The sequence below is a fragment of the Bos javanicus genome, chromosome X (assembly GCF_032452875.1).
Source record: "Bos javanicus breed banteng chromosome X, ARS-OSU_banteng_1.0, whole genome shotgun sequence".
Taxonomy (NCBI): Eukaryota; Metazoa; Chordata; class Mammalia; order Artiodactyla; family Bovidae; genus Bos; species Bos javanicus.
Window position 1 is genome coordinate 33,369,227 of NC_083897.1, and position 19,558 is coordinate 33,388,784.

Consider the following 19,558-nt stretch of genomic DNA (forward strand, 5'->3'; position numbering starts at 1 on the left):
CCTTCTTCTCCCTCCTTCAATCTTTCTCAGCATCAGGGTCTTTTCCAGTGAGTCAGTCCTTCGCATCAGGTGGCCAAAGTACTGGAGTTTCAGCTTCAGCATCAGTCCTTCCAAGGAATATTCAGGACTGAATTCCTTTAGGATGGATGAGTTTGATCTCCTTGCAGACCAGGGGACTCTCAAGAGACTTCTCCAACACCACAGTTCAAAAGCATCAATTCTTTGGCACTCAGCTTTCTTTATAGTCCAACTCTCACAGCCATACATACTACTGGAAAAACCTTAGCTTTGACTAGATGTTTGTTGGCAAAGTAACGTCTCTGCTTTTTAATATGCTTTCTGGTTTGATCATAGTTTTCCTTCCCAGGAGCAAACGTCTTTTAATTTCATGGCTGCAGTCACCCTCTGCAGTGATTTTGGAGGCCAGAAAAATACGTCTGTCACTGTTTCCACTGTTTCCCCATCTATTCGCCATGAAGTGATGGGACTGGATGCCATGATCTTAATTTCTTGAATGTTGAGTTTTAAGCCAACATTTTCACTCTCCTCTTTCACTTATATTGAGGCTCTTTAGTTCTTCTTCACTTTCTGCCATAAGGGTGGTGTCATCTGCAAATCTGAGGTTATTGATATTTCTCATGGCAATCTTGATTCCAGCTTGTGCTTCAGCCAGTCCAGCATTTCTCATGATTACTCTGCATATAAGTTAAATCAGCAGGGTGACAATATACTCCTTTCCTGATTTGGAACCAGTCTGTTGTTCCATGTCCAGTTCTAACTGTTGCTTCTTGACCTGCATACAGATTTTTCAGGAGGCAGGTCAGGTGGTCTGGCATTCCTATCTCTTGAAGAATTTTCCACAGTTTGTTGTGATCCACACAGTCAAAGGCTTTAGCGTAGTCAACATAGCAGAAGTAGATGCTTTTCTGGAATTCTCCTGCATTTTCGATGATCCAACAGATGTTGGCAATTTGATCTCTGGTTCTCTGCCTTTTCTAAATGCAGCTTGAACATCTGGAGTTTCACGGTTCATGAAATGTTGGAGTCCGGCTTGGAGAATTTAGAGCACTACTTTGCTAGCGTGTGAGATGAGTGCAATTGTGCATGTGCAGTAGTTTGAACATTCTTTTTCATTGCCTTTCCTTGGGATGGGAATGAAAAGTGACCTTTTCCATTCCTGTGGCCACTGCTGAGTTTTCCACATTTGCTGGCATGCTGAATGCAACACTTTCACAGCATCATTTTTAGGATTTGAAATAGCTCAACTGGAATTCCAACACCTTCACTAGCTTTGTTCATAGTGGTGCTTCCTAAGGCCCCCTTGACTTCACATTCCAGGATGGCTGGCTCTAGGTCAGTGATCACACCATCGTGCTTATCTGAGTCATGAGATCTTTTTTGTATAGTTCTTCTGTGTATTCTTGCCACCTCTTCTTAATCTCTTCTGCTTCCACTAGGTCCATTCTGTTGCTGTCCTTTATTGTGCCCATCTTTGCATGAAATGTTCCCTTGGTATCTCTAAATTTCTTGAAGAGATCTCTAGTCTTTCCCATTCTATTGTTTTCCTCTATTTCTTGGCATTGATCACTGAGGAGGCTTTCTTATCTCTCCTTGCTATTCTTTGGAACTCTGCATTCAGATGGGTATATCCTTTCTTTTCTCCTTTGCCTTTTGCTTCTTTTCTCAGCTATTTGTAAGGCCTCCTCAGACAACCATTTTGCCCATTAGCATTTCTTTTTTCTTGGGCATGGTCTTGATCACTGCCTCCTTTACAATGTCACAAACCTCTGTCCATAGTTCTTCAGGCACTCTGTCTATCAGATCTAATCCCTTGAATCTATTTGTCACTTCCACTGTATAATTGTAAGGGATTAGATTTAGGTCATACCTCAGTGGTCTGGTGGTTTTCCCTACTTTCACTATGTAACTTCTCACTATGTACATCTGTTCTTCTCTCAAATTCTTTCAGCATCTTTATGATCATTACCGTGAACTCTGTGTTTGGTCAATTGCTTTCTCCATCTCACTTACTTTTTCTCCTGGGGTTTTTATCTCATTCCTTCAATTGGAACATATTCTTCTGTTCCCTCATTTTTCCTCATTGGTTATTTTTATTTCTATATCTTTGGCAGGTTGGTTTTATTTCTTGATCTTGGAGTAGTGGTCTTTAGAAGGAGACAGCCTATGTATTCCAGCAGTCCCCTGCCCTCTTGTCACCAGAGATATATGCTCTAGTGTTGCCCCTGTGAGGACTGCATGGTCCCCTCTCTTGAGGCAGGCTGATTGGTTTGGGCAGCCTGGTAGGCATTGCTGACCCCTGGTCTGCTTGGTTGCCAGGCCTTGCCTGTGCAGAGGCTGATGATCACTGGTGGGTGCGGTTGGGTCATGAGGTGTCTGGCTGCTGAGACCTGGGTGGTCCCAGGTCTAGTGCCAGCCCACTGGTGGGTGGAGCAGTGTTCTGGGGTGGATGGTTACACAGCCAAGGGTTCCCAGATCTAGTGCTAGCCTGCTGTTGTGTGGGGCTCATTCCTGACACAGCTGGTTTCAGGGTGCAGGGTGTCCTGAGTCAAGTATCCTCCTTCTTATCTAGAAATCCAGCTCCTATGGGGTCCCGGGTCTGCTGCTTGCCTGCTAGCGGGTGGGCTTGGACCTGACATGGCAGGCTGTAGGGCTACAGTGGACCTGGGGCTGCTGCTTTTTCACTGTTGGGTGCAGCCCAACCCTGGGGACCCCGGCTACAGAGCATGTGTTCCTGGAATGGGTGCCAGCCATCTGGTAGGCGGAGCTGGTCCCAGGGTTTCTGACTGCCTGCCTTGGTTTGCTGAAGTTGGTGCCAGCCTACTGGTGGATGGGGCAGGGCTTGGGCCTCTGGCTGCAGAGCTGAGGATCCCTGGGCTTATATGGGCACACTGGTGGGTGGAGCACCATCCTGGGCACCCTGGTGGCAGGGCCAGGTCCTGTGTGGGCAGGGGACTCCAAGGATCCTAATGCAACTGGCGTGCTGATGGGTGGAGCTGTGGCCATGCTCACCTATCTGTTTGGTCTGAGTCTTCCCAGTACTGATGCCAACAAGCTGCCTGGTGGGGCTGAGACGTCTTCCTAATAAGTGACAGGGAGGACTTCAAAATGGCACTTGCCAGCACCCGTGTCCTTTGGTAGAACGAGCGCCCTCAAGTGGCTGCCACCAGTAGCTCTGCCCCAGGGTGAGCTCCATTTACCTACTGCCTCTCCAGGAGCTCTCAGAGATGAGCAGGTAGGTCTCACGCAGGCTCTTTTAAATTTCTGCATTCACACAGAGTCTTGGAGTGGCTGAGATTTTCTGTATGTACTTGAAAAGCAGAGTCTCTAGCTGCTAAAGCTGCCTGGCTCTCCTTAGAGTAAGACCCACTTTCCTTCAAACCAATGTTTTGTGGGCCTATTGTTCTGGTGCCTGACCTACAGGCTAGGTGCCCAGCGTGGGGCTCGGACCCCTCACTTCCTGGGAAGAACATCTGCAGTGGTGATTATCCTACTCTGCGTGCATTGCCCACACAGGGTACGGCTCTTGACTATACCATGAGTCTTCCCAGCTTACCCATCCTGATGTGGTTGCCTTTCTATAGTATATATAAAAATGTGTTTATGTATATAAATACGTAATTCTAGACACATTAAATTATAAATATATACATATATATATATTTCTATATATATAATTATATTATTTTCATCACAGAGTACTGCTGAATCCTCAGTGCCATACTGTTCCTCAAGAAAACCATTGAGCTATCAATGGTGAGTTGATCACAATATCTCACTTCCATCCTTGAAGGAGGAGAGGACTATCTTTGCTGAAATTGATAGGTACACATTCTCGATGTGGGTTTCACTTTCCTGCTTGCAGCAGCACATTGTCTGGTGCCAGTATTTGAGGGCTCACAGAATGCAGGACTGAGTGACACAGAATATTTCACAAAACTATGCAGGACCAAGAGATCCTCTAATAGCATACCAGGGGCTCAGAGGGCAAGTGGCTGTGAGATTCAAAGTCGCTATCTCAGCCCCCACATTCCAGAAGCTGCTGCTGTTCTGGAGCAATGGAATGACCTCTACAAAGCACATGTGATGTGCACACTGGGATATGGGAGCCCATGGTGCTGGGTTGTCACTCTCCAGGGATCAGACACACTCCACATCTGTCATCCTTAGTTCCCCCACGAAGTAAGATACATGGTCCTTGAACCAGCATGTAGAGTGACCCCACTGATCACCACTCCCACTGACCCATGACGCCACCTACCATCCATCACTCCCAGGGACCCACAGAGAACTTGTACTTCCAGTCTCCCAAGAGTAGGTTCCATATTTCCACAGCAGGACTCTCCTCATTAGCCACATCTAGCTATTTACATTTGACTTCACATTATATTAATGTAGAAGGCCGGGCCCTGGGACACACTAAGCACATTTGAGTACACAATACCCAGCCTCATGTGGCTACCGGTTACCCTATTGACAGTGGTGACACACGACAGGCTGTTCCCAAAGCTAGAAGTTTCCCCCAGGAGGCACGATAGCAGTCCTACTGACCCATGAGCCGTGGTACCCATCTGGGCACTTTGGGCTCCTCCTGCTAGGGGACCAGCACACACAGAGAATTGTCCCCATCCTGGCAGGCAGTGCTGACCTTGATCCTAAGGAGTGTGCGGGTTACTCTGGCACAGGGGGAACAGCGAGGAAACATCTCTAACAGCCAGGTGATGTGTCTTGTGTTCCTGCAGTGAAGACAAGAATCTTCTCTTGTGTTTCAGTGGTGAATTGACAAGTCCAAGAGCAAGGGTCTGAGAAGGGCATCGGGCCCAGGGCTTCAGAACCCTGAGGGACAAAATCTGTATTACCTCACCAGGGAAGCCACTGGAAATGGCCGAGGTCCTGGCTGAGAGCACAGGGGATTTAGGACGGATCTCGGGCAAGAGAGAGTGACCATCAATTGTGGTGCAGCAGCTGCTGCATCTGTGAGGGCCCAGCATTTGTCCAGTCTCTCTCTCTGAGCTTCTTTAGGAGGAGAGGAAACCAACCAGAATCCTCAAGGAGCTGTCCTCAGATGAGGTGATCTCTCCAGATGAAGGGAGTGTATGTCAGTGTTGGGAGGGGTGGATTATAGTGGATGCTATGGTACCACCCAGATCTCCTCCTTGTGACTAGCCCACTCATTTGCCCAGGGCCACTGGAGTTGGTGGATGAGGACTCAAAGCAAAATTCTTTTCCAGAATTGCCCTCCACTGAAGGGGCTGCCTCCCTGGGGGCAGCTCGTTGTGAGAGACTACTCACAGGATCAGTGTGGGGAGGATACAGTGGCATGACCCCCTCGACTGGATTAAGCTGATCTCTGCAGGGTCTTCCCTTTTAATGTCTGCTTTCTGAAAATTACTATGACCACCGTGCTCTGAAATGGAACCAAAAGTGAATAACAGAATGAAATGCAAGTTAGACACAGAGACTTAGCCTTTGGAGGTTGAAGTCACGGGCAGGGGCAATCTCTGTGCCCTGTCAGAAAATTCCAGGAGTATGACTCCCATGTATTTGTGTTGGACTCAATCAGAAAGCTATATCTCAAGGCTTCTGTGCCCTGATGGTTATTTTGGCAAGTCAGATCATGTTGTTGTCCCAGTGAATAAATGGAACAGAATTAGTAACCATTTACCACTGCGATTGGAGAAGGCAATGGCACCCCACTCCAGTGTTCTTGCCTGGAGAATCCCAGGGACGGGGGAGCCTGGTGGGCTGCCATCCACGGAGTTGCACAGAGTTGGACACGACTGAAGTGACTTAGCAGCAGCAGCAGCAGCAACCACTACTATTATGGTTAAAGTATTTATACATCACACAGTAAGGCAGAGGAGTATGGATGGATGGACTCCAAGTTAGATGTTTTCAACGGTCCTCCTGTTTGCATTTCATGGGGCACAAGGAAGGGGCTCCAGGCTGGGTACTTACAAATGTTAGTATCCCCTGTGACAAGGGATAGGTCAGCTACAGTTGAGGCACTTACAATCAGCCTCCTGTTTGCTCTCTGAAATGAGTAAAACAATACAGACAGCGTAAATAGCCAGTGTTTGTCTCTTATAAATACCTAAATGCAACAGTCATGGCAAGGACAAAGAGGGGCAAAACCTTGTTTGAGTAAAGGACAAAGGGATCTCCACTCCCCCATCTTTTGGGACAAAGGAAACACCAGACATGTGAAGGAAGGCTCCTTGTGGCTCAAAAGTCAAGGGATAATGCCAGACCATAATGAGTCTTGCTCCTCATGGAAACCTTCACTTCGAGGTCCATCTTGGCTGAGGGGTGTGTACAAACGCAGGGGAGTGTCCCAGGGAGGTCAGGTGTAGAGAAAGAAACCAGATGATAGGCCTGAAGGGAGACAAAAATCCAGGACTGCCTCATATAAATGGTTTTACCGCCTCTTGACTGTGCTCCTGCTCACCAGGTGTGACATCCACACTCTTTCTCTCCAGGATTGCATCTCTGCCTGCTTCTGTCTCAACTAAGCCATTTCTTTATGTGCTCTCCCACTTGTCGTGCTATGTTTCTAATAATAAACTTTGTGCCTGCATTCACAGTTTCTGCCTCTGTGATAAATGCATTTTTCACTGGAGGCAATGATCCATGAAACAATAGCTTTTGGCCTCTAGCTCTTGCTAGTCTGGTGGCTAGGATTCCGGGCTCTCATCCAGGCTACCCAGGTTCAATTCCTGGGCAGGGAATTAAGACGTCACTTCACTCAACCTCTCACTGCTGCCTCACGAGATCAGTGCCACTGGGAGGAGCCCAAGTCCTCACCTTGGCCCTGCATGGACGGCTCCTGGACAGAGCTTCCATCAGTCACTCAGGAAGGACCCTTTCCTGCTTCTTGGGACCTCAGCCCCATGGATGTGGCACCACCTTCCTCCAGAATATCTTTCCACCCCAGATAGCAGCACAAATGGGATGCTTTTTTCCCAAACAACGTGCTATTGTTACTTATATAGAAAGTGTTTTTCTTTGTATTTAAATTGGTGAGTTGATCAGGTATTTATTCCCAAACTGTTGGAGGTTTACCTAGGATCCCATGTTCCCTGCAGGCAGCTTCCAGGAAGCAGAGGGAGAAGAGACGTGAACAAGGACCTGGAGTCTCTCGCCTGCCCTGCAGTGTGCTCGGTGCTCAACAGACAGCAGCCAGTAGGTGTAGCCTGCGATGAAGACGATTCCCTTCATGTGTTGAGGAGTTTTTGAGAAAGCCAAACGTGACTTGAATCTCTCCAACTGTTTCTAGTCACTACTCTGTGTTGCCACTTTCAAATGCAAGATCTGATTTAGTTTCCAAGGCTCTTGTGAACGTCAGGGAGGGGTCCCCCCAGCTCCCTCCAGTGCTCTTTCTGCCCTTCCCTCTGCAGTGATGCTGCCCACAGTCTCAGTGAGCTGAGGATGTGCCCCTGCCTCCTGATGCCAGACACAGTCTCCCCTGGGAGGCCGGCTGCCTCCACACGATGGGACTTGCCTGAGCACCTGCAAGGTGCCCTTAGGGTCCCCGACAGCCATGAGCTTCATGAGGGCAGGTATCAGGCAAGCAACAGTGAGAGAACAAGGGCAGTGGGAGTTTTATTCATAAAATCTAGCTAGGATACACACAGTGTCACACTTTTCACCTCCAAGGAGAATGCTGAGGTGTGTGAATTCAAGTTCAGTGCAGATTTTGCCACTGTGGTTTCCATAACCCATCCTCATCTATGGCTTTAGGGCCTGACCACCTGGATAAGCTCATCCATTAGGTTAAGTGCACAGCCACCAGTTTCAAAGAAGACACTCCATTAAAAGCCTATCAAAAGTTTGTGGGTGCTTAACAGGACGTCTTCAACTATATTCTCCAAGACTGAGTAGATTGTGCAGCAAACCAAAGTCCACTCACCACTCCCCATTTTGCAAATTTTTGGTGTACCTAGATCAAGCAGCATAAACAGGTGTCTAACTGTTTCTGACCACAGTGTAACATCCCTTCCTGCCCCAGGAATTTTATCTAGGACAGAAGACGATCTTCTAATGTGTATGTCCCATTTCAGATTTTCTTCTCACCCATAAAACACTGTGTATAACTCTGGCTGCTGCCACCACCCAGGTTCATTACCATCAGCTCTCACAGGATGAACCCAACTTCCCAAATCCCCAAACCGCCCTTAAGTATCAACACTCAAGTGCTCCTCCTGGACCTCACTGCCATGCACCGAGTTGCCGTCTTCTGTGGAATTAGGGGACGTTTCTCCACCTTCCTCATGTGACTGCAGCTCTTGGATCATCACTCTAGGTGTTGGGGTGTCCTGCTTCTAGTGTCCCCACTGCGAACACAGGGCCTTCCAGAGAGGACAAGTTCCATGAAGGTTTGTGGAATAAGTGAGCCAGAGCGGGGCACTTATTAAGTCGGATCAGGCTTTTTGTGCTTTCTTAAAAAATTACTTGAAAAAATCCAGTTGAACAGAGATAGTTTAGCTGTATAAAATGACAGACAAGAAGTACAGAGGAACTCACCTCAAATACATTTTATTTCCTAATTCTTACTAAGTAATATCATATTTCCAAAATAGTTATATTCCAAGTCCATGTAATCTTGTTCTGGATCACAAAATAAAATAAAGAGTTCACAATCACTTTTACAAAACAGCAAAACTCGTGTTCTTGAACTGGTGAGCACAAACACACTGTGATCAACGCTACTAACATAATTGGACACTGAAGCTCGTTAGGCCTTCTTTTAAAAGGAATAACATTTGAAAAATTTCTAAAGGAAACAGAAGTGGATCTCCATGTTACTGTAGAGAACAGGAAGCCAAAGATGCTACACAACAGTTCCCCCAACTCTCCCAGCCGTCACGACTGAGAAGGCTGAATGCTCCCTCTTCAAACACAGAGGGAAGCATCAGCCTCCCTTCCTACCCCCAGGACAAGCTGCTGGATGTGGGCCTGAAAGGAGCCTGGCTGCTGTTCTGGCTCAGGGCCCCTCTTCCTCCTCCCTCACACCTATGCCCACCGGGGTGGGAAGAACCTGGGACCCCTTCCATTGACCCTGTGCAGATAGTCCTTGACTTTCTTCTTGCTGGTCTCTGCATAGGCCCGGGGACCCCACAGGAACTCGTAACGAGCAGGGTGGCTGTAACGCACCTGCCGGTACTGCAGGTACCCCGCCCGCACCCACACCTGGGTCAGCAGCTCCTTGGGCTCCCCATAGATGCAGTGCTTTATCCCAGCAAATACCCCCATCCTGCTGAGTGCTCCCCAGATGTTCTCCTCACTGACCCGGTCCCCTGCTAGGAGAATCAGGCTCAGGACCGTCACCAGGAGGCCAGCCTTTGGTATGCTCTGCTCATCCGTCTGCATCTCATTGAGGGTGAGGCCCAGGACGGGGACCATGACATAGATGTGCTCTCTGTGGTCCACCTCTTTCATATCCAGGCCAAAGGCCAGCCGCAGGCACTGTGTGGCTTTACGGAAGACCACTGGGAAGTGGGCCTGGTTATCCCTGAGGACTGTATTCAGCATTTCAGCCTGGAAAATCGGCTCCTTGGTGCCATACTTGAGGAGCAGGAACTCCAGTAGCTGAGTCGTCATCCCATTCAGAGCCTGCTTGAGCAAGATCTCCGCATCTCCAGCGGCAGAGGAAAATGAGACTGGAGGGAAGGAGGCCAGAGGGGTTGAGGCATCCTCCGCCTCAGCCCCCAGGAGCTGCGCCTCCACTGGGCCCTCGGCCTGGATTTGGCCCTGAAGGTCTTCCTCAGAAGTGCAGAGCTCATTCGTCGGGACCACAGGCATGATGACTGGGGTCTTGTGCCCAGTGTGGCTGTGGCAGGGGGCAAATGGAGACCACTGACCTGGGAAAGAGAGAGAGTGTAAATGGTCTCAGTTTTGAGATGCTCCATGGGTGGCTTTGACTGAGTCCACTTACTGGTCTTCCTTGAGGGCTGCTCTTGGGCGTTACAGGGGCGCTCCTCCTTGGTGGTCAGTCCCCTGTCAAACGAGAAAGAGAAATTCCGGCTCAGGCTGCAGCCAGTACAGCCTGAGGTTCTGGGCCTGACAAGGTGGGGGGATTAGGGCCTTTTGAGGTCCTCTCTGTTCTGGGATGGGGAGCCCCTGTGCACACTCAGGACACCCACCTCACCTTGGCACTCCTGTGACCTCAGAACACAGACCTCAGACCTCCACTTTTGCCTCCTGGTTCCTGGAGCCCCCGTGAGACAAATGGAGGGGGCACCCCGGGGTAGACTGTGGCACAGACCTCGGCCTTCAGTGCTGGTATGAGGGGTTGACTCTGTGAGGTCCCCCCAGATCTGGGGTAGGTAGTCCCATCGGGACTTTACTTTGGGGTCATCTGAGTAGGACCTACCATCGGCAGCACCAGCTGCAAGAGACCAAAGCCAGAAGAGGGGCAAGGCCGGGTACAGGGGGTGAAGGGATAGAACCACCAAATCAGGCTAGGCCAATCAGCCTGCTATGGACCCCATCTTATGGAAGGGACAGTCATTAGGGGCCCATCTGACCCCTGCGGTCTCTCTCAGTGGTAGCTGAACCAGGACTCACCAGGGCCTGGCCTTTCAGCAGAAGCCAACCACAGGCCTGCCGGTTGGTATGGAGGGGAGTGGAGCCAGGGGCAGGTGTGTCAACCCATCCAAGGCCTGGCCCCCTGAAGCAAGCACCTGGCAGCAGATGGGAGCCTTTACAGGCAACCTGAAACATACTTTTCTGTACTTTCAGATAAGAGACAAGCTATGGATCCCATCTCCATCCCCTTTCCCCTCCCCTACACTGGGCCAGAGCTGCCTCTCCACATGACCTCTGTGACATCACGAAACAAGTAAGGAAGGGACTACTTAATTGGCTGCCTGGCCCACGACCCAGATTCTAGAATCTCCAGACAATATTGGAAACTGAGACCCTGGTCTGAGGCCCTTCTGCCCTGAGCATTCACTGCTTGGGTAGAGAATGCTCCTGAGGTAGACTGGCTTCCCACGAGGCGCTTGCAGCCCCACTGGCCCCATCAACTGATGGGGAGCCCACAGCAGGGGACCGCCATGATTCCTCCCTGGATCCAAACGTGGATTCTCAGGGGTGGCTTTGGAGAAGAAGGGTGACCAACCCGAGAGCCCAAGACAACCTGCCACCACAGGGCCCAAACCCAGAAACGGCCAACGAGGATGAGAACAATGCCGTCCTCAGGCTGTCCTTCCCTAGAAGCTCTGGGTGATGGTGGAGGATGCGGCCGTCACCTCTGCACTGGAATGACGAGGGAGACATGGTGGTCATCAAAGCAGATCTCTTCCAGACAGAGGTCCTGCAGTGCAGGGGCGCAGACAGGATCTTCAAGACAGACAGCATCAAGACTTTCATCTGCGAACTGAACCTGGATGGGTTCAGGAAAATCTGACCTTCGGGTCACTCTGTGGGGAAGAAGAGGATGATGGTAATGTAGAAAGCCCTTCTGGGGAGACTAGACTAGACAAGCTGAGTGCTGGACTGGTTTCATTTCCCAGGAGAACTTTTTCTCGTGAGAGGGTGGTTAAGGAAAGAGGAGAAAGCAGGACCTGTCATGTTCCACCAACCCCCTTACAAAGGGTCCATAGGGGTGACTCCAGACCCTGAGGGCCCACTTGAAATCAGGGAGAGCCAGTAACACTTCAAGGAAGGCTGACCCTGAGGGACCTCTAGGGAGCACACTCACTAAGGCCTCATAAGCTGCCAGGAATGAAGAGACTTTATCTCCATATTTAGGCAAGGTCAAGACGTGGTGGGGAGGAGGGCAGTGAGGAATTGCTATTCTCCCACACAGTGGCTAAAGTGATTCATTTCCTTTCAGATCTATCGGAACTCCAAGTTTCAGAGAGACACCTCTCCTCCTGCAGGACATCTGGAGGAAAGGTGACCCCAGAATAAGTGCTTAGCCCTCCACCAGCGCAACAGCGACCCCAAAGAGAAAGAAGCAAGCTGTGGTGACCAGACTCCTAAATTCCATCACAATGAGTCCACCCAAGAGGCTGACAAGAAGGCCCAGAAAGGAATCCAAACAGCTCACAGAACGCTTGGCTGGTGCTCATTTGTGTTCTGTGGCCTTTGGTCTATGAGCAGTGTAGCTGAGGGGGCCAGGGCAAACCATCTCCCTAGCGAGCAGGGTGGGCCCAGTGGAGAGGGCATGTCCAGCAATGCCACGTCTGTACCCCAGCTACTGCAGGAAGGGATGGCGCAGGGGAACTGCCCTAGAGCCCCACAGAGTACCCAGGTTATGGTTTGGTGATGACTATGTACATCTATTATTCCATTGTGATGGTTGTCATTTCAGTTGTGGCCCCAAATGAGGCCCCTGAGGTGGATGAGCAGGAGGATTCCTCAGTTTACAAGTGTGCCCTCTGTAAGCAGTTTAAGGACAATCCCAATCCCTGAGCCGCCAGGTCCCTAGTGACACTCAAAAGCACTCTCTTGTAATAAAAATATGTATTTCTAGCTCTAATAAAGTACAGCAAAACTCCATGGGAATAAATAAAGTATTGAATGAGAACTGCAAGTCTGTGTTCTTTCTGTCTGTCCATGCTACTCACACATGGCACTGGGTGAGCCCGATGAGGCTGGAAGCCCACGCCCCAGGCAGGCCTCAGTCCAGTCCCCATGGTACCTTTTCATCTGAAGCAGTAGCATTTCACACATTCGGCCAAGAGTGTGGCTCCGGAGCCATGCGCTGAGGCCAGCCCAAGATGGGCTGGTCCCTGCTCCTTGCCTGCCACACAGCAGAAGACCCGGTCTGGCTCCTGACCATGGGGGTGTCACCTTCCATGAGTCATGCACCCTGAAGCAGAATGGGCTCCTCCTGGGTCCGCTGATGATGCCACAAGTTTCTGATCAGCAGCTGAGCCTCTCCAGACCCTGATCCAGGGGCAACCGCAAGAGGCCTGCTGGAAAGCAGGGTCACCCCACTCACCAAGGGCCTTGCAAAAACATGACTTCAAATCCAAACACAAGTACAAGTTTCCACAAGGTGAACACCAGCCCTTGTTGCTCTGCCCCCACAGCTGTATTTAGGAGCCTAACTTTGGATATGGAGCAGCCAGGCACTGTGTCCAACACACATGCTTTGTGAGCCAAGGGACACTTTACAGTAGGGCAAGGGTCACCTGCAAGGACAAACCACGGCTGGTTTCTGGGCCTGCGGGCCTCTCCATGTGCTGGAGGCCTAGCCAGCTGCTGACACGCAGCCTCACCCCCGGCATTCCCCCATCGGTCCCCTGGACACTGTTCCAATATCGGGGAATTTGGACCAGAACAGAGAGGGGAAAGCACTAACCGGTTTCTTAACAACACATTTCTCTCAAGCACAAAGACCCAGCAGGGCCAAAACGAGTGGTGACATCTTTTTGTAAAGGTACAGTCCTGGAGACTCTTGCTGAGCCCAGAGTCCTGGCCCCCAGCCCTGCACCAAGTGGGCAGCTCACTGCAGGGTGGGGCGGATTCAGACCGAACCAGACCAGCATGTCCAGGGCATGGTGGCGACCAGATGGTGTCACCATGAGCTGGTCTCTCGGTCACCTTCCTCTCGAGAGCCCAGTCTGGAGAGGCCTCCTGACCAAAGTGGCTCAGGTGCTTGGGATGTCCACCTGGAAGATGTCCTTCCTGGCCCTCCCCAGGACGGGCTGTAGCAGCCAGCGAGGGTCGGCGAGCGCAGTCAGGCACTTCCATTGCAGGTCGGGCAGCATGGCTTGATTCTCCAGCTCCTCCACCTCATCACAACCTAGGTTTTCTGGGCACAGCAAAGTGACCCCCATCCACGAGACCTGTGTGCAAAGACAGGACACAGAAGGAGAACAAGGCGATTCAAAGTCATGCCTGCTAGAGACTAAGACTGCATCACAGAAGAGACCCAGAGTGAACTGGGTCCTCTGGCTGAGCATTTCAGGCGGGTTCACCTCAGCAAAGGGAACTCGGGGTAAGGCCAAGCAAGGGAGGGAGTGAAATGAAAGGGAGAGGCCTGGTGCTCCATGAACCCACCAGGCCATGGGCACCTCTCAGTCTGCCCACTGCAGGCTTCAGGGACAGAACAGGGGGGCACCAGCGGGGAGCCTACAGACATCAGGTCCCCAAGCGATTCACCAGCAGACAGGAGTTGCTGTGGGGCCTCACTCCTGTGGAGTCAGGGGACTTGCTCAGGCCCGGCTGCAGGCATTAGGGCTGGGGAACCCAGACTGGGTGCTGTTCTACCTCTTATGGTCTCTGCTGGGCACACCCTCCCCCCACCCCCCCCACACACACACAGAGGCAAGTGCCACAGGCAGACCCGGATATGCCTCTGCCTTTCAGAGCACAAATGGGGACTGAGGCCCAGAGTGGGGGTCAGACACCTCGGGCCACCATTTCCAAGCCCAGGGACCCTCGCTGCCCCTCTGAAGAAACCTCAGCCCCACCCCTCCTCCCCCTACCAACCGGTTCAACAGAAAACAAATGACCACAAGCTGGCTGAGATCCAGGGCAGCACCAGGGGCCATGTGGGCAGCGCGGGGCAGGGTGTCACTTGCCAGCGATCACTCCGTGGCCGAACTTTTCCCTATCTCGCAGCAAGGCCTGGATCTGGACAGGGCTCATCCCCAGCCTCTGCTCTAGCAGCTCTTGCCAGTCCACATCCTCCCAGTCCCAGTGCCCAATGTGGACAGCCAGGGTAGAGTGCTGGGTCCACATAGCACGGGCCACCACCACATCTCCACGGTCTTGACACCGTAAGGCTGTCGGAAGGACAGACAGCCGAACTTCATCTCCCAGGGCTCCCAGGACCTCACGTGGGTGTGGAAACACAGAACCACAAAGGCCAGGAGCCTGACACAGCAGCCTCCAAGCTCACAGCCCTGGGCCAGACATCAGCTCCACATGTCCGAGCATCCTCCAAGCCTGCTAATACAGAATATGGGGGAGGGGATGGGTCACAGAGGGCTGGCTCCTTCCATCCATCTCCACACTGTCCGTTGACAGGGGTTGGCAACCCAGAGGACCCATCCATCACATGCAGTCTGTGGGGAGGTCAAGAAGGAGGGCGGGGCAGTGGGAGAGAGGCATGTGGTGAGTTCCAAGACAGAGGGCCCTTAAACCCTGGGAGCAGTGAGGCAGGAGGGCAAGCCCCTAGGCTTCACAGCCCAGTGGCAGGGCTGTGGTCCTCTTTCAGCACAGACAGACACAGTCCTGGGCTTGGCTTCCCCGGCCCAAACACTGCCCCCACCCCACCCCTCAACTCCCTGGCCCCATCCCTGCCCATGCTCTGCAGAATCCCCATCTTAGCCCAGGCCTGCTGAGCACAGATCCGTGCAAACCAATCTGGCCTTGGCCCTGGACGGCCCTGCCAGGTGTCTTCCCCATGCCTTTGGGAACCACGTTCCTTGCAGCCCTTCCCACACCACTGCCTCCACTGTCAGCAGATGCCCCAGCCCCCACCTAGAGCCTAGAGAAAGAACGAAGGAGAGCAGGAACTACTGGGACGGGTGCACTCTGTGTCACTGCTAAGGCCTGGAATGGCACCATGCAGGGATTACAGAATTCAAACCTCAAATAACCCACTATGTTACTCTCACATCTTTCCATGGCTGAGGAGGTGCCAGGGATAGAGAGATAGCCCATTACTGCAGGGGACTTGATCACATGCACCTCCTTCCTCACTTCTTTCCTTGTACCTGGAAGGGCGTCCCTGTTTACTGGAGTGGGGTGATGGCAGGGGAGCAGAGCCGCTGGCCTGAACCTCAGTAGATTCTCAGCACCTCTAGCAGGGAGCTTCCGTTTCCACGAGACTATGAGGATGGGGACGTAGTCTCAGAGGCACCCAGCATAGGGCATCCTGGGCCTTCTCTTCCCCAAGCACAGCAGAGCCACAGTTCTCACAGGCCCACGAGGTCCCACATGATCTGCCTCCTACCCTGGCAGCCTGCTCTCCTTGCCCCTGGATTCACCCACAATAGCTATGAAGGCCATCCTTCCATCCTTGGAACATTCCAGTGTGTTCCTACCTCAGAGTGTTTGTAGGGTGTGAGGAGTCACATTGTGTCCCCTCAAGTTCAGGTGCTGGAGCCTCAATCCCAAGTACCTCCGCGTGACCTTACAGACAAAGGAAAGGTCTTCACAGAGCTGATGGAAGTCCAGTGAGTTCATTAGGATGGACCCTCCTCTAACAGAATGGCTGTCCCCATACAAATGACACATTTAGAGACAGACAGGCACACAAGACAACTCCAGGTGAAGAGGAAGCCCAAGCCCAGGCACACCCACCATGGCCAGCAATGCCCCGGAAGTGAGAGGGGAGAGATGGGACAGACTCTCTCCACAGCCCTCACAAAAGCCAATGTCAGTTGACACCTCCACATTGGCTGCTGGCCTCCTGAACCAACATGGTTTGTAGTTTGAGCCACCCAGCCTGTGTGACCCTGACATGAAAACTTTTCTCCAAAGAAGACCCTTTCTCTAAAGATGACACAGAATGCCAACAGGCACATGAAAAGATGCTCAACATTCTTAATTATTAGACAAATGCAAATCAAAACTCCAATGAAGTATCACCTTATACTGGTCAGAATGGTCATCATCAAAAATCCTATGAAGAATAAATGTTGGAGAGGGAGCAGAGAAAAGGGAACCCTCGTACACTGTTGGTGGAAATGTAAGTTGGTACACTCAATATGAAGAACAGTATGGAGGTTCCTTAAACAACTACAAAACGAACTACCATATGATCCAGCAATCCCATTCCTGAATATATACCTAGATAGACAGGAACTCTAATGTGAAAAGATACATGCACACCAACATTCATTGTAGCATTATTTACAACAGACAAGATATGGAAGCAACCTAAATGTCCATTGACAGATGACTGTATAAAGAAGATGTGGTATACACCCACACACAGACACAGACACAGACACACACACACACACAGACACACACACACACACACAACACAGGAATACTACTCAGCCATGAAAAATAACGAAGTAATACCGTTTGTGGCAACATGAATGGACCTGCTGCTGCTGCTAAGTCTCTTCAGTCGTGTCCGACTCTGTGCAACCCCAGAGACGGCAGCCCACCAGGCTCCCCCATCCCCAGGATTCTCCAGGCAAGAACACTGGAGTGGGTTGCCATTTCCTTCTCCAATGCATGAAAGTGAAAAGTGAAACTGAAATGGCTCAGTCATGTCTGACTTCATGACCCCATGGACTGCAGCCTACCGGGCTCCTGTGCCCATGGGATTTTCCAGGCAAGAGTACTGGAGTGGGTTGCCATTGCCTTCTCTGAGGATGGACCTAGAGAGTATCATATTAAGTGAAATAAGTCAGAAAGAGAAAGACAAATATTCTATGGTAAGACTTATAGGTGCAATCTAAAAAGGTGATGCAAATGAAATTATTTACAAATCAGAAAGACTGAAAACAAAATTATGGTTACCAAAGGGGAAAAGCAGGGAAAGGGATAAATTAGGAGTTTGGGATTAACAGATGCACACTACTATGTATAAAATAGTACTACTGTAGCACTGGAGAAGACTCTTGAGAGCCCCTTGGACAGCAAGGAGATCAAGCCAGTCAACCCTAAAGGAAATCAACCCTGAATATCCATTGGAAGGACTGATGCTAAAGCTGAGGCTCCAATACTTTGGCCACCTGATGGGAAGAGCCAACTCACCTGGGCTTTGTCCTCTCCCCACCTGAGCCACTGCTCCTCACACCAGGTCCCCAGTCTCTCATAGACCTTGATGTCAGGAAGTCAGGACAGGCCTAGTGTGCTTTCTCACCCCAGGGGCTCCCAGCGCGGACAACAGGGGCGGGGATCTGTGGGCTTCTGTCAGTCCTCCCTTGGGGTCCCCTCAGTCCTCCCTCAGGACCTCACCTTGTCTCCAGGTAGGACTTCGGATTCTCTCCTGTCCCCTACTAAGGCCCCAGCCCTTATACCAGGACCTCAGTCTCTCTGAGACCCGGAATGTCAAGATTTTCACTCCCTCCAACAGTACCCCAGTCTCTCTGAGACCCGAATGTCAGGAAATACAGCATGTGCTCATCCGCCCTATGTCCTCCCAGAGGCCACCCTGCTCTTGGGCCCAAGGTCCGCTCAGTCCTTCCTCAGAGTCCTTACCTTGACTCTCAAAAGAACTAAGATCTTTCCCTCTGCCCATCTGAGGCCCTGCCCCTTCTAACAGTTGCCTAATGTCTCTGATACACAGATGCGAAGTCAGAACAGGCTGCCAAGTGCTCATCTTACCACCAGGGCGGCCCAGGGCTGACAGCAGGGTCAGGGATCTGTGGGGTTCCTTATATCCTCCCTCAAGGACCTCATCTTGAGCCCTGGCAGATCCGGGGATGCCCTTTGTGTTGAACAGAGGCGGGACCCTCACATCAAGGCTCAGGGAGCACAGACGGTGTATGAGCACATGCTGCATTTCCTGACATCTGGGTCTCAGAGAAACTGGGGACCTGGGAAAAGGGATGTAGCCTCAGGTAAGCAGAGGGAAGAAGTCCAGCTCCTCCAGGGTTTCAAGATGAAGACCCTCAGGGACGACTGAGAGGATCCTGGACCCCAGTCAGAGGAGACCTCAAAGAAACCTGTAGCTGCTATTGGCCCTTGGAGACCCTGGGGTAGGATGAGCCCAACATGCAGGGTCGCACTTCCTGACATCTGGGTCTCAGACTGGGGACCTCGCATATGGGGCAGGGCCTCAGGGGGGCCGATTCCCAGGTCCTGCGGGGTGTCAAATTGAGGACCCTGAGGAGGGACTAGAGGACCCTGGTCCCCAATCAGAGGAGACCTCAGAGAAGCCCATCTCTGTTGTCAGTCCAGGGCAACCGTTGGGTCAGGATGAGCGCAACAGGCATGCGCTGACCTCCTGACATCCGGGTCCTCAAGAGACTGGGGTCTTGGAATAAGGGGTGGGGCTTCAGTTGCGGAGAGGTGAGAATCCAGGTTCTGTGCGGAGGCAAGGTGAGGTACCTGCAGGAGGACTGGGGGGACCCTGAGTGAGGACCGACAGAACCCCACAAATCCCTGCCCCTGTAGTTGGCCCTGGGAGACTGCGGGGAGAGCACACTTGGCCTGTCTGACTTCCTAACAATAGGGTCTCAGAGAGACTGGAGGCCTTGTGAAAGTGGCGAGGTCTCAAAATGGCAGATGGGACAGCCCTGGGTGCTGCCTGGAGTCCAGGCTCCATGTGAGGATGGACTGAGGCTGTTAGACCCCAACGGGGAGGGATCTTGACCATTGCAAGAGGGTTTTGGAGGGCCCAGAGTGGGGTGAGCAGTTTCTTGACCTCTGTCTGGCTTAGGGACCTCAGGATGTGAGGTTTTCGGGTGGAGGGTGGAGGCTTCAGGTTGGCAGAGGCTGGACTGCCCGGACTGAGCAGATGCCTGCCCCGTGGTCAGTTCTTGGAGGCCAGGCGGGACATGAGGAGCAGCTGAGGACCAAGCATCTCCCCAGCCTAGAACCCCCGGGAGGCCCTGAGCAGGTGTGGCCAAATGTGGGGCCCCTCAGCACTTTCTGTACAGACTCGGGT

At 51.7% G+C, this 19,558-nt stretch overlaps 1 protein-coding gene across 1 annotated transcript; it reads right to left on the bottom strand.

Annotated features, from left to right (window-relative positions):
- Positions 1 to 8,547: 8,547 nt before the first annotated feature.
- Positions 8,548 to 10,818, bottom strand: LOC133242516 (melanoma-associated antigen 10-like). Its single transcript, XM_061408698.1, has 3 exons — positions 10,585 to 10,818; positions 9,953 to 10,014; positions 8,548 to 9,878 (listed from the first exon to the last, which is right to left on the bottom strand). The coding sequence occupies exon 3, from the start codon at positions 9,817 to 9,819 to the stop codon at positions 9,031 to 9,033; it is 789 nt and encodes a 262-aa protein (XP_061264682.1). The 5' UTR covers positions 9,820 to 9,878; positions 9,953 to 10,014; positions 10,585 to 10,818; the 3' UTR covers positions 8,548 to 9,030.
- Positions 10,819 to 19,558: the final 8,740 nt, after the last annotated feature.